Raw genomic sequence first — 15,823 nt, 5'->3', positions numbered from 1 at the left:
GGGGGGGGAATTACATTTATTAGTCAGAACAAAAGATGGAAAGCAGCAGAGTGCAGGAGATGATCCACAAAGGATGCACTCAGCACCGAACCGATCACCTGCCTGAGCCTGCGAACATGCATAAAACGTCAGACTTCAAAAGGCAACAGTGGGTGGAACAACCGCACACTGCACATCCTCTGAGCAAAAAGCATCTATACTCAAGAAGTCTGAAAAGGAAAATAACTCATATCATGCCTTCAAATGTTTCTTGATATTGGATAAAGATGGCTTAGAATCATACTTGTCAGATGCCTTCTCTCCCCACACACCCCCCCCTTTTTTTTTTAAAAGTGTTAGAAATTTAACTCTTGCCTACCATGGAAGATTTCTGTGATTTGCAGAACTAGAGAAATTATCACATGGTTTTACTTAATCCAACAGGCTGACAAATGGGTAAGTGGAAGCGATAGGGATATTAAATCACAGTGTGTACAAATCTATATGTTCTGACAAAAAAATACAGAAAGGTAAAAGGAGTTGAAGTGAGAGTGGAAAGGGAGGAATGCGAGGGAGCAAGGAGTGGGGCAATGAAGAGTCCTAAGGAGGACAACAGAAAAAGCTATCAGTAGTCTGAGAAGAAAAGGCAATTATGGAACTGAGAGAAACAAGAAGAAAACACAAGGACAAACCAAAACAACACAGGAGAAGGCAAGTGAAAAGGAAAACAGGAGATAGCAGAGGAAAGGGTAGAAGGAAAGGAGAGAGAGCAGAGGAATGTAATGCAAGAAAGAAAAGAGGAAAGAACAATGTCAGTAAAAGCTTAGAACTGACTAAAAATTGAGGGAACAGCAAGAGGAAGGTATCTAGGAATTTAAACATCACTTTCATTGCAGATGCCTCAAGAAAAAGGGGTATAAAACATAGGGAAGTTTAAATCAGTGTAAGAACTTTGGTCATTTTACATTTAAAAGAGAGAGACTTGTACTCCTTCAGAATTGCTAAATTTGACCAACAAGTAGGTCTTATTTGTGCTATTTTACACCTTGGAAGCTGAAAGTGTTTCCCCCTGGAGATAACAGCATCAAGCTGAATGGTGTTTACGGTCACAGTCTAAGGAAACTTGCAGTTCTGTTGTTCATGATGTGACTTTTCTTCAGAAGTACAGGACTTTGGCACACACGGTTCTTCCTAATCTCTGTGAACCTGGCCCTGCGGCAGGGTAAGCATTTCCATCACAACACTAAGTGCTTTTGCTCTCACTAGCTTCAGTTAGAATCAGGACAAGAAGCACCTGGCTTGATCAGTCCCTTGAATTCAACTGCAAAATAGTAAACGCTTTTTTTCCCCCCCCAACAGATTTCTGGAAACACATGTGGGACCAAATTCTGCCTGCCTTTGCACTGATGCAAATCTGGATATGCACACTGATGAAGACAGAGTCACTCCAGGTTCATTCCAGTGTGACTGAAGGGGAAATCTGGACCACAGCTTCTTTGTATGGATACAAAATTAAAAGCAGCCACAGCTTTCCTTAGCTTAACACCACCCTATTTCGTAGGATGTTCCGAAACAACTAGAATAGCTACCACCCACTCAAAAAAGAAAGTAAACACGTAACAAAAATGAAACTGCTATTTTGAGACACATCTTTACATACGCTTTCAGCTCAGGCCAACAGCTCAGTACCTGAATTTGATCTCCAAGTGAGCTCTGTACGAGGGATACAAGTAGTTAGAAAACCCTTCCCTTCCTGCCCCCCCCCCCACCGGGTAAAGGGTTGATAAAAATATTACCAAAAAAGAGCAAACATAGTCCTCTGATGTTAATTTTCAGAGTCAGTCCTTGGAATCTAAACATCTTGTTAGAAACATGCCTTTCTCATACTTCTTTGACTCTTAGGTCATGCTCTAAGCTCAAATCAACGCCAGTTCAGCTACCAGTGATAAAAACATTGTAAACCATACAGACAGCAGTTCCTATTACTAAAGAGGCCCTACTCTTTCTGCTGTTAGATGCTATTTTTAGTTGCTTATGTCTAATCATTCAATTAATCATTCCTGCCTAAGTCTTCTTTTTATGTCAAGGACCTACTTGAAGCAGTTTTTGTTTATCGACTTTGCCATTTTAATTGAATGCTACTTCCCAGAAGATTCTTGGGGGGGCAGGGAGGGCGGGGGGAATATGGGTTTTGCTTGCATTTCTTGGTTATAAGAACAACATTTACCAACTCTTTTGCCTCAGTCCTCTTGAGCAGAGTTAAGAAATTTAACACCACATGGCAGAGGTGTGCTTTTGGTTGCTGTCATAACACAGACACCTCCATGGTACCAGGCACTAACTCCCAATCAGACAGCAAGTTTCTGCTGTGTTCTCAGCAAAACCCCTCCTATTCCCACATCTAGAATTTGACTTGTAAGATGAAGGGGAAAACAACCAATGATGGCTTTATCTTTTCTGCAGCCATTCTCCTGAATGTCACTTGATTAAACACACCTGAAGCAGCATGAAAACACTAGATGCAGCCCCTAACAATATAGCCATGATGTTATAGCATAGTGGGTTGCACCAATTAAGGTGACAAAACTCCACTTTTTCACTTATTTGGTTTCTCCTACAGATGTTGCAGTTGATCCAAATTTGCATGCTACCACAATGCTAGCAATAGCTAAGCAAGCCACTTCAAAACTAAGTCAGATATGGGTGCACCCTAAATCAGAAAGAGGTAAGAAGTGAAGCAAGAGAGGCTGCTGGAGCCAAAGGGAGCTAAGAGGCAGCAGTGAGGAGGAGGAAAGTAGCTAGTAGTAAGTTTTGGGGCAGGGATGGAAAGGGAGAAGAGGGGATCCCCCAAGAAGTGGAGGATCTGAGTTAGAGGAAAGGAAAGGTTAGATGCTGTGGGGAAGGGGGAGCAGATGCAACTAGAGATAAAGGGATGTGTTATGCAAGCAACAGACAGAAGTTGCAATAGGGAATAGAGCCAAAACTGTCTACAACTAATAGAGAACATTCCCCTGCAGAAGCTGGGATGTAACTCAGAAGTACAGTCCTTGTATACCCCCAGCAGCAGAAAACAGCTGTACGTCTTGTCTGCGTCTCATCCCCTTCTGACATCTGATCTACGTACACATGTACTACTGCCACCACTGATGGCATGCCATTAGCGCCGACAGTTCAATAACCGTGCACCCCGGATCAAAACGCCCAGACCTTCTTAACGCTAGGGGTTTTTTGTGGGGTTTTGTTTGGGGGTTGTTTGTTGAAAAACTCACAGAACACTATCAACTTTTTCCTTCTTTGCTTTTTCAAGTTAGGAAAGAACATCACAGAACTGTGATAAAAGAACTCTACTGTATGGGAGTTATAAAATCAAGCCCCCAAATGTTAGACAATGAAAAAATTTAGGTTGTGTTTTCAACTTCTTTTCAGCCCTATGATTGCAGGCATTTGGATGTATTCTGCAATTATACTATCACATGCAAATCTTTTCCAGTGACCTCTGTCATCTAGAAACCTGGATGTATTCTACTTTGGGAACACAGTAGGGTGGTGAAGTGACAGAAATACTGCACAAAGAATCCCCACCTGAAATTTTGTGCAACCTGGAAGCTGTGAATTAAAAGTGTATTTGCAGGCAGATGGAGGATGAAATCACAGTTAGGAAGCCTGAAACCCACACTGGAGAACTAGATGCTACCCCCATCTCTGCTATAAAGTTATTCTGTGACTTCACACAAGTGACTGAAATTTATTACTATTAGTTTCTAAGTACACATCCTCACTTTCTCAATTTCCAAGATCTGCCAATGTGCTGAATGCTCACAGCTGGAACTGGAATCAGCTGCTGATGTTTCCTGAATATATAATGGAAAAAAAAAATCTTGAATACTCTGGGAAAGCAGAACTTCAGTCTCTCAATGTTTTAAACACAACTTTTTTGCAATACTAGCATATACATAGTACAGTTTAATAAACACTGGAAACAAAATAATAAGGTTAAGAATATCAGTGCAACTCCTTGAGACAGATACAAGCAGCCATGAAACATGTTCCCCTTGCTGTAAACCAGGCAAGCCATAACTGTCAGTCTGGATAAGGCTAGTAAGGCTCTACTTTGAAACAGCTAGAGCCAATGGCTTAAATCAAGTACAGACATGACTGAGAGGTTTTACTTCCTTCCCTGCACATAAACACATAGAACTTCTGATACCACAGGAATACTTTTTTAGCGTTCAAGTAGAAACTGTATGTTGTCAGTGCATTGTAATTTTTTCCAATAAGCACAACGACAGAATTATCCAAATCTACAAGGTCATGTCTAAGAAAGTTGAGAAAAATCAGATACAGTTTTAAGCAAAACAAAAAGCTGACAAAATACTTGGGGGCAATCCTTAAAATGTTGTCTTATCTTTTAAAAAAATAAACAAAGCAGCAGTTTAAGTAGTTTTAAACCTCATGAGCTTGTTTCTCATCTACAGTAAGAGCAGGGCTGGAGCAAGGAGTTGGTCACACAGCAGGGGATCAGCGTTCAGCGCACAGAACAGAGCAACCAACTCTCAGACTACAAGAAAATTAGTCCTTTTCCCCATGTTTTTCACCTACACCTCATGCCTTTGCTCATTTAGTATTTAGTTCTCAAAATCTGTCATTTACATTCCAGTCTGAAACTTCAGCAACGTGTTCACAAACCATGAAGGCATCTGGGAAGCTACACTCTGGTAAGGCAAAGTGCCCAGTAAGTTAGAACATGCACCAATCAGTCATTAAAAAAAATTACCCCCAGTTACTGACCTCTGAACTTCTTTGGAGGATTAGCAAGGTCACCTGCCTCTGGCTGAACCACACACCGGTCATCCACTAACCTAGAAAAACAAAAGTTATTACACTTACTAAAACACACATTTGACATCAGCGTACACAAATGCAGAGCCATACCTGTTGCGCCACAGATACAGAAGCATACACATTTCTCCAATTTAATTCAAAAAATACCTTAGAAACTCTATTATTCAGTTACTAAACATAACCAAGAAAAGAAAACTCTACATTTTCCTTCAAGAAAGAGGATTTCTTCTATTGCACTAAATTATGGCCTATGTTTCAGATCCCACTTCATTTCAGTCCGGTTAAAGGCCCTTTTGATATATCACGTACACTGAAGTTACATGTAAAATTCTTGTTTTCTTTCCTTAGAGTCCATTAACTCTGAATCAGAAAGAGCTTGTTTCACTGCAGCTGTCAGATTTCCACAGCTATTACCCTACGGCATAATCTAAAATTCATCAAAACCAACAGACAGACTCTGAGCCACTTAAATGGGCCTTGGAAAAAGACCCCAAAGAAAAACACTGGGAAGACACACTTGTATCTTATATGAGAAAGGACATTTGAAGCACCGCAGGTTAGCTTGGCCCTATACTTGCAAGCTGCGTCCTACTTGCAGATTCCTGCATCCCCACCGAGGACTTAAGGGGATGCACAGTAAACAGCCTTCACACGGCTACAAGAGTATATGGGGATCTGCTTACATGATCAGGACATGCAGGGGGGTTTCTCCAGTGATTTGCTGTTTCATAACACTGTTTTATATAGAATTTGAAACTGGAATCCGATGGAGCGCCTTGGATGTTAGTCTTAAAACATTCTACTATTCTTTTTCACCATTTCCAATCTTTTTCCTCTGAGGAGGCACATCGAAATAAGATTCAGCTCTGATCCAAACTCACAGGACCACATTTTCCTTTACTAAAATGAATAAGCATTTATTTAATCCACAGTAGAAAATCTAAATAACAAATCAAATATATTTCTCACAATATTTTAGAAGTTAAATAAACAATAAAATTCAAAAATATAAATTGTTAATCTTCTCACACAACCTCCTAAACATAAATTCAGCTTCCTTTCAGGAAACATCTGTAAATAATCTGTGTGTTTCAAACAATTATTCAGGAAAATCATGTTTAAGGACACACTACTGCCCTGCCATTTTGCAACAACAGTCTTAGCAGCATTTTCTGTGGGAAATTGCCAGAAAAAGCACAATTTGGGTTCAGTCAAATTACACAACAGATGCATTCAGTTTTCATTCAAGTTGGTGAAGGCTTTGTATCCAGCCACAAGCGCAGCAAGTCTGATCCCCCAGCATGCCCATGAATTTTCTACCTCTAGCAAGCTGGCTGCTGACAAACTGCCTACTGTGGTTGCTGCTCCCAGAAACAGAAGCAAAAACGATAAAGAATTTTGGAAGTCAGCAGCTCAGATGTCATAACGTACTTGGATGCAAATGTGAGGTGTCAGTGAGCAAGGAGAATTGAAGTAACAGTTCTCGGAGCAAGCAGGGGACCTGCCATGGCCTTACGAAGTTGTGTTTTTTCACAGTCTAGGTTAGGCCAGGCTTAACAAGAACAAAGTGAGGTTTAGAAAGCAGGACTCAGGAAGAGTTAGTCCTGCAAGACAACCTCTGTCTATGATCTAATTGGCCAAAGCTTCCTATAAACAGCACCTAAAACCTGGAGTCACAGAAGAAACAGGGGTGGAAAGAACCACCTCAACAGAAGCTTTGCCAAAGGATTTATTGCCAAGAAGCACTCCCCCCTCAACAAAATCCCTCAGAGGTTCTCTGAATGAACCCATAATGTTTGACCCTTAAGCACTGTCAGGATGGAGGACAGTACATTAGAAGCTGAGCATAATTCACGTGGAACATCTTGCGTTCCTTGGTGACAACTTGTGCACTCTCGTGACAACTACAGCTGTGGAGGAAATGCAAAAATTTCATCACGGGACCACATCACCGTAACAAAAGCCATATAGAAAACAAGGTGTTGATGCTGAGAAAAACAAACAAGATCCTGCACATTCTCTGAGCCAGTTAGCTGCAGTGTTCAAACATGTTAAGACTTCCAAGGTTCAGAAAATAGACATTAAACCATTAGTACCACTTTCATTTAAGCATTTTCTAAAGGCACAAAGACAAGGACCATGAGTTCTGCAATCATTAGGAACCAAAGACATCAGACAACACAAAGGAGAAAGGAACTGCTGCTATGCCTATCCTATAGACATGAAATGAGAGCACAGAAAGATTAATTGCCATGTGGCAGGGCAGTGGCATGAGAGACCAGAAACATCATCTCCTGAACCCTTGCTCAGTGCGTCCACTTCTGACACCTTTGTTTCTTATAAAGTATGTGAATAAAGTATTACTTTGTCCATATAGCAGTCTTCCAACAATTCAATCCCCAAAATTTCCATGTAAGGACATTCATCCTGTATTCCAGCAGTAAGCCCTTCAAAGAATTCAGTAGCTACTTGTTTTCTGTGGAGGTGCTTGTTACAGTACCGTAGTGAGAGCCGAGTTGGACCGTGCACATGATGCAAGACTTCAGCCTGTTCTGTAGACTGGAACAGAAGAGGCTCTTCAGACACAGACCACTTCCTCATATACAGTTCAAAACACTCAAATACCACTTTTTATACTGAGCCAAAAGGCAGCTGTTGGTTGGTTACTGAAGCCTGCTAGGTGGTTGCGTTAAGCAACAAGTAATTCATGACCTTTGTAACCTGCTGTCGCAGTTTTCATACATTAGCAGCATATAAATGACAAAGGAGTTCCCTGCACATGTATGATATGATTTTTATTTGTGCACGTTCTTCCCTGAACACAATAAATATCTGGTTTGTGCACAATGCCTCCAAGTAATTGTTCTACTGCTGTAGTAATTAAGTTGTACGGTAGTTCACTGGTGCCTAAGATAAATCATCAGAAAAGTCAAAATAGTAATTACGGCCCTGGACTTTACGCATACTCTTTTGTATTCAGTAATTGCAGAATTAGGGTTTGAAAGTAACAACCTTCATGGGCTTGCTTGTCTTGGATGCCCAGTCATTCTCCCACTGAAGTCAGCAAAAGTTTTTCCACTCACTGCAGGGGAAGCAAGGGCAGCTCCTTACCATGACGCCAACCACACAGACTACCTGGTATTTAAGCCATTAAGACCTCATGCTACAGTGTACAAAGCCACATTAAACAAGAATTGAAACTATCTAAAGCAGTGCCCAGGAGTTAAGGTGTGCTTCTCAGCAGAGGCAGGGGAAAAAAGTAAAGGCAGCTTTCAACTCTGTTAGCCTTAGCCAGGATAGTGCACCATATCATGTCAAGTGGTCAGAGTATGAACCTGTACAAAGTCCTACACCCATCTTCCTCTCCCCTCATTTTCCCCCATCATTTGGTGGAGTTAAATCTGTCCTTTCTCACCACACACAAAGCCAAACATGTATAAGCATTCAATTTAGTAATATCTTGCAGCAATGAATTCCATGCATAAGGTGGCACCTGTGTGAACGTATTTATAAGCAGTTTCAAATACAGTGCCAATCATTTTTGTTGTTTCAGCAACAAAAGGACAGTATCAGCTTCTCTCAATACTATTCATCATTTGTATTCAGAACTTGCCTAGTATAAACAACTTCCATCTTCCCATACAGTTTCTAGTATCACTCCGCTCCCTAGGCACTGGGCAGAAGCAGGGAAACAATAACTTGCAGTAGTTCTTTTTTCTACTGACTAGAGCAGTAGCCCTTGTAGGGACTCTCCCTGAAAGAAAAAACAGAACAAGCCTGTGAAGAACCAGTTGGGACTCACTGTGTATTTGGGGAAACAGGAGAAAGGACGCACTGACAGGAGGAGCAGGACTAAGCGGTAGCAGTATAACTGATAAGGCAGGTATGTTGGCAGAAAAGACTAATGGTACCTGGGTTTACAGATATGAATCATATGTGCTACGAGCTCTTCTGATTACCTAACATAGGCTAAAGGTAAATACACCAAAGATCTCTAGGAACTTGCAGATGTAGAGCAAGGGTCAAGGAATAGTTATATAGCTGTAACTATAGTTATACAGCTATAACTTCAAATTTTTTTTCAATAGTTATAGCTTCAATTTTTTAAATATCATCTTGAAATGTATTTTGTCTCTTCCTACCAACAGACTTCCCCTTCTCATAGCCAATATATTAAGCAAAACATTACCTAAACACACAAGACAAAACACACAAGCACACAGACTCTCTCACACATGTAACTACACATACATGCCTGTGTGTCCGTAACTTGTTAAAAAAATACAAGACCCAGTTACTGATGTCTAACTATTACAACACACAGGGATTAGAAACCTTCAGCTTGGTGCTCTTCACAGATATATAGAGTATTTTACTCCTCAAAAACCTCAATAAACTAAGCCAGAGGCAATGTCTTCAACCTAAGACACACTCTCAGTTGCTCAGCTTTTACTCTCTTAATGGTATGATCATTTCACTGATTTTCTGCGCAGCATAAAGCCTGACAGCAGCAGAAGAGGGGGTCAATGCTGACAATAGAGGAGCTGGACATTTTAATTGCCAGTGGAGCCAAGCAATATCTTTTTTTCAACATCAGTTCATAAATCATGCTGAGGTTACATCCCAAAGACACATAAACCTCAACACTCCCTTATGAACAAAGGACCACCCCTCAAAGCCTCCCTTCTTTTGCTCTTCAGACATCCCCTCACATACACAACCTCCTTATCAGAAACACTCCTCCAGATCACCTTCCACCCAACGCACTTCTTCCCTTCCTAGCTGCAGCTCTCACCTACAAAGCCTCTCCTGTGCTCCACACATCCCAGCACAAAGTAATCACTCGGGAAGAGAGGTGCTAGTCATATCACTAAGCAGCCAACAAATAACCAACAATAGGTTATTAAAATTTTGCTGCCCTGGAAATCAAGCATCAAATACTTAAGTGCCAAAACAATCAGGTCCACCCAGTTCTCCAAGTCCACCCACTTTTCATTTCACTGAGCCTCTTATCAGGCATCTAGGTCAGCCCACTTCTTGCTTGCTTCAAGCAGTCTCCTGCCAAAAATCTACAGTCATCATACCTCACCCTTCCCAAAATGTGAGTTCATACTCTTTTTTGACTACCAGTCTCGATTCAAATGATTTACAGCTCTACAATTTACCTCCACTGTATGACATTTGTCCTTCTTCCTGTCTCCTTCCTTTCCAAAGCCAATTTTTTCATCATCATCTTTTCACATCTGCGATCTTTCAGTGTCTCCTACATTAACCGCAGCTTGCACAGAAAATAAAAACGATCTTCCTTGCACTTACAGCATGGCTATTAAGTCTCTGTGCCATTAAGGAAGATTCCACATTAAAAATCTCTTCTGATAAATGGGAGGATCGCAGTACAGGATATTTAAACAAGAACTGGACTACCTGTCAATGAGGTGCAGCAGCACAGGGGAAGACTAGAAAGTCTGATTCCTACCTGCCTCAAACTTCAGCACTTTTATCCTTTCCTTTCTGAACAAATTTTAATTACTACAAACACAAAGCTTAACACAGGTTGAAAGAAGCTATCAAATGAATACCCCTACTCCGGGAAAGCAAACTTCTATGCATCTAAAATATTCTAAACTTCTCAAAGTGTCTTAAATAGCAGACGTTTCACCATAAACCATCCTCAGCATAAAACACGAATGTGGGTGTGTTTTATCTCAGCTACACCGATCAGGACCACTCAGCCATTCTCAACCATCCTGAGAAATACTTGCGCAGGTCACTTGGAATTGTATTACCAAATGCCATGGAGACAGAAGGGCAGATATCAAGCATATACTGGGAAATAAAACAGCATGCGAGTAGGTAGCTCCACACTTGCACTCACAATTGCACTAATAACTAGCCCTAGAGTTTTTTTCCTTATCTGATAGTGCATTCATATATTCTTGTAATCATACCTGCAGGCTTGCATGTCAGAGGGGAAGGGGGGAAAAAAAAAAGTTGTTTTTCCTGTTCAATTAAGTAATCCAGGTACAAATCCTGAATCTCACTTTGTTATTCTTTTGTATTGTATTATATCCAGTCATGCTTTTCGCTTGAAAAAGCTTCAGAAATCCATTCAGTAGAATTTGTTTATCTCTTTTCATAGCTACATTTAAAGCACTGTGTAAATTAAAATAAATTATAAGAATACGGTTAAAATAAATTATTACAATAGAATATAATGTAATTTGGAGATTAGAGCGGAGGGGAGAAAACACAATTCTTAAATTTTAGTCTCAGTTTTGCAATTTTCTTGGCCTGCATAGTACCCAAGCCATTTCTGCACCAGGAAAATGGTACTGAGCTTCGCTTGGGCATACTAATTTTTGGCAAGTAAATAAACATTCACACAGTATTTCAAGATCTTCACATCAATACAACATAAAGGCACTTCTCAGTGTTGCCAAGCATATCTATTTTCTGCTGTCAAAAGGGGACTTGGGCACTGGCAATGGGAGGAGGTGTGCCAGCCCCCCACCCAGCTCATTCCCCAGTCACACAAAGTCCTGTTACACTTCTCCGAAATGCTGGTGCTCTGCTCCCAGGCTTATTTTGGCTTCAGTCTGTCTCAGTGCCTTTGAAAAACAAATTACATTCCCATAAAACCAAGGAAATGTCTGATTTCTTCCTTTCTTCACTTTTTTTTTTTAAATATGGAAAGTAAAACTATCATACAAGGATTTTGTGATAGCCTAAAGGCATTTGATAAAAGAAAAATCTCACACAGGAAAACATACTGTTTTGGATGAAATTCATATTAAGACATTCTTTTAAAGCTAAGAAACAAAAAGGAAAAAATGAGTATTAGGAAAGCTTTCTGAAAGCAGTAGTGGCTTGTAGAACATAGGCCCACTAACAATATGCATCACCTGGGAGATGTCTCAAGATTTTTTTCTGTTACTAACATTTTCTTTTTTGGGTGAAATCTTGCCCCTCTTTGAACCTACTGGCAGTACTTCCACTGATGTCCCTGAGGCCAAGATTTCACCCCAATGATCCTACCATCCCAAAAGTGCACTGGGGGGTGAAGTGCTGTTTAAATAAGAAGTAGTGTCAGCACTGAGAGCACAACTATAGTGGAGACTCTTCCAAAGGAGGGAGACCACAACCACCACACCAAGCTCACCCAGACACGGAGTGGTAAATGGCATTCTGGTGGCCTCAGTTCAGCTGTCTAAGCATAAGGTGTCTAGCTCAAACCCACCACCTGAGATCCTTTTTCAGTCAAGATGGAGAGCCAGGCACCTCCAGAGGGCAATAACAACCTACTCGAGGGCAGATGTGTAAAATAGGAGGATGAAACATCCTCTGGACACAGTCTTCCTCTCTCCCTTGTCTATTGGCTACTTGCATAACTTTGAGATGACTATGCTTTGGCAAAACGTGTCAAGTAAGACCCCCAGCCACCTGAGGACAGCAGTGCTGGTGTTCTGCAACGCTTTCCTCCTAGTTCAACCTCAACGTCTGGCTATTTTTCTTGTGTCCAGCTGAGATGCAGATGAGAAACCCAGGCAGACCTGGCTGAGATATTCCTCCTCCCCGCATCCACCTTCCTTCTATGCACCCCTCAGCAAAATGAGGCAGGTAACACCCGCTCTTGGAGGTGCACACTCACTGCCAGGTTTCCAACAACCAGAGAAAAACATTACGTTACTGTGCCTACACACAGGGTACAAAGAATACGCATCTCTTATATTCTGCAAAGCCTTTTGTTTAAAAGATAGGCAGCATGACCCACAGGATATATTAAAGGGTGAGGATTTTTATGCTGACACAGTTTGCCTCAAAAGATTCCAGCCACTGAGGTGTGGTGGAACAAAGAGAAAAACCTTCTTTCAGTTTTAATTAAGCTCGCTCTACTATTGCTCACAAGGACAGTTGTGAAGGACCATTTTAATTAATTGTACACAAAACAAAAAAGGTAGAGAACGCTGTATTAATTATTACAATTTTGTTAAAAATGGAAATTTGATCATTTCAAGACGAGACTTTAAAAAGTGGGATGTTGTAGGAGTGAACATATGTATTAAAACATTGGTTTTTGAGCATATTATCATACATAAAAATCCAAAAAAGTCATCATCTGCTCATCAGCTATTCAACAGTATTTGAAGTATTATCCCACATACAGTATTCAACTGAGGCTTTATATTCATGTTCTTCAGAGCAGAGGCCACATACCACAAACATCCATGATAATCTCCAAATATTCTCTTTATTTTAGGAGCATCTGAGACATCCTTTAAAGTTTTTAAGTACAATCTAACTTCTGCAGCTCTTCTACTTAATCCCTACTACAACTAGCTACATATTGAATGCAATACTGTAACAAGTCTAGGATTTGGCCCAACACAAACACAATGCTTGCTTAGAATTAAATCAGAAAACCAAGATTAAACACGTAACTTTAACTCTGCTTGCTTACACCTTAGAACTGCCTATAACAGGTCTGGCATTCAGCTCTCCCAATGTAAAAACATATGGATGAAGTAGAATTACCAGGTATATTGACATAACATATATTAGAAACACTGACAATGTGACCACTGTTAATTAAAAATGGGATCCTCAGGACTATGCAAGTCTGCCTCTTAACGTGACTTTTAGGCATGTCATTCACTAATCAGTCCCTATCAAACTGAGCAGCTTAAATTTCTGTGGTACAACAGTGACTTCGGAAAAGAGGTCCTATAAATAGTATCACTGGTCTCAAAATCAAGTAGACGCGCAGAACTCATTGCAGGGTTACCTATTCAGCCAGAGACAGCAAAGCAAAGCCAGTAGTAGAGATAAAATAATCACAATCAAAAAAAATCCTACATTCAGCATGCGCCAGAAGAATTTCTGCTTTTTGCTCAGCTTTGTCTATAGCTACATTGCACATATTTGTGAACGTCCACTTGAAAGGGCTGTTTTGAAGAACTGTGTACTAATGAAAGGAATCGGAAAGGCTGAATTTGCCACTGTTAACACCATTTAATGAAAACAGAAAGGTTTACCCAGAAAGATACTGTTGAGAAATGCCAATATCTATGCAGTGATCAAAAAGTGACTTCATCACTGAAAATGGTAATGAAGGCATTCACACCTACACATCAAAACAGCAACACTTACTGTATAAAGGAAACATAAGCAAAAGGAGAGAATTAGGAAACCTACATTTGGCTGAAATAGCATAATGTAAAAATATTGTTGTTTAAGTAGACAAATCAGCCTCAAATGCTACTGTAAGGTCTCTAACAAACCTCAATGATTTCTGGGACAATAACATATATAGACACAAATGCATACATACACAAATATATACATGCACACATACATATGCACAAATTACCAATTCTGCAAACTCAACTTAGAATCTAGATCCTGGAAATCAAACCAAGTTCTTTCTCCATTTTGTAATATAAACAGTAATGATCCAGCAGACCAACTGATGTCACACTACATAAAAGTATGTGTAGAAAACATTTCTTAAATAAAATGCTGCCATTTTACAGATTTTGCAGTGTTTATTTCACACAGCAATGGCAAATCTTACACACCTAACTTTTTGGTAAGTTAAAAAAAAAATCACCTTTTTTTAGATAATACAGATACCTAAATACTCTATATTACAAAGTTTGTTATATGTCAGGATACCAAACGAAGAAAGGATTTGCTTGATTTCAGAGGCCTTCAAATGGTGACGAGTTCTGAGCTAGTGTGAACATGTGTAATTCCACCGAAGGTGGAAACAGCACTTTTCTACAGCAACTAAGCATCTGACCCAATGCTTTCTATAGTCTTTCTTTCATGCACCTTCCTTTAGCTGCCCCAGAGGCTGTCCTCAAGGTCGACCAGCACTCTTGTGCCACCACAACCATGCAACACAACTTGGGCCCCCACCAGCCACAACCCCCTTCCATGTGGCATGCTATATCCTGGCACCAGGGACAAACTTGGGCTTTATGCCGGGAATAATGAACCTTCCCCAACCACCTTCTTGCCAAGGCAGCGCCCTGGAAGTACGGTCCTGCCTAGTTTTGCTTTCAGATAAAAGGAGACAGCTCTCCATTTAACAGCGCAACCACCATCAAGTTTGTAGCCAACATGTAATTCAGTTCCCAAAATCCTGCTGCTGGTTTCAGCATTTGCCTCTGCCTCCAGGGACAATGACTTGGTTTGCAGGAATTCACTGAACAAGGTCTGCGCCCCCTTTGATATGTGTCCAGCTCTCACTGATGGTAATGAGAATTACACACAGTTATTAAAGGATAAGAGAGCACTGCACATCAACATGTGTTCCAATTCTCTCAATAAAAGATTTTGGGTTTTTTATTTTCATTTTGCAGTGATAAATGCTTACGAATTTTTGCACCTGGGCCACGTATTTTTGCATATTGTCTTTGCTTTTCTGTTTCTTCTGCAGCAAGTTAAAAAATACCTTTCAAACAAAAAACAGCTGAAATATTACAGTGACTCTATTTACTTGTTTTTAAACTGAATGGAGCCAGTTTCCTACTGGGAGAGATCATTTTGGGAGCTGTTTCAGATTCTCTCAGAGGTGCTTTCCCAGTCACTGGCAGCAGCTCTCCGAGCCTTTTGCCACACCTACACTCAACCTGTACACGCTCGCTTAAGAGAGTTACACGCACCAGCGCTAAGCAGCAACCTGGAGAGGAAATGCTTGGGAATGTTCCTTCCATGAGGGAATGAGTTGGGAAGCAGGAGAGTCAAGAAACAGCAGCCATAAGCAAGATAGTAAAATAGGAGCTTCTGTGCAGGTCTACAGGCATGAAGGTAAAGGTGGAAAAAGAGCCAATGCATGCTGTGCTACTTACGTGAATCTTTCATAACTAGCATTTTAAAATGGGAAAATGCTGTAACAAGCAGGTTCAAACCTCTAAACTGCTTCAGATCTTTCTTAAATTGACCACTATGCAAGTTGGCATCCCCTCTGGTTTTAACGCAGCGAGGCTATACTCATGAC

General features: G+C 40.6%; 1 protein-coding gene across 1 annotated transcript in view; it reads right to left on the bottom strand.

Moving 5' to 3' along the window:
• Positions 1–4,838, bottom strand: part of LOC104158238 (inositol 1,4,5-trisphosphate receptor type 2) — a gene marked incomplete at both ends in the record, with an annotated part of 55,845 nt that extends 51,007 nt beyond the window's left edge. Inside the window, one exon of the mRNA XM_009695828.1 lies at positions 4,768–4,838. Coding sequence (XP_009694130.1) covers positions 4,768–4,838 — 71 coding nt within the window. The remainder of the gene's footprint in view (positions 1–4,767) is intronic.
• Between the last annotated feature and the right edge of the window lie 10,985 nt (positions 4,839–15,823).

This window comes from Cariama cristata, unplaced genomic scaffold (genome assembly GCF_000690535.1).
Source record: "Cariama cristata isolate BGI_N322 unplaced genomic scaffold, ASM69053v1 scaffold29382, whole genome shotgun sequence".
In the NCBI taxonomy this organism is placed as follows: Eukaryota; Metazoa; Chordata; class Aves; order Cariamiformes; family Cariamidae; genus Cariama; species Cariama cristata.
Note: the sequence above shows the minus strand (reverse complement) of the source record. Positions and strands in the feature narration are given on the sequence as shown.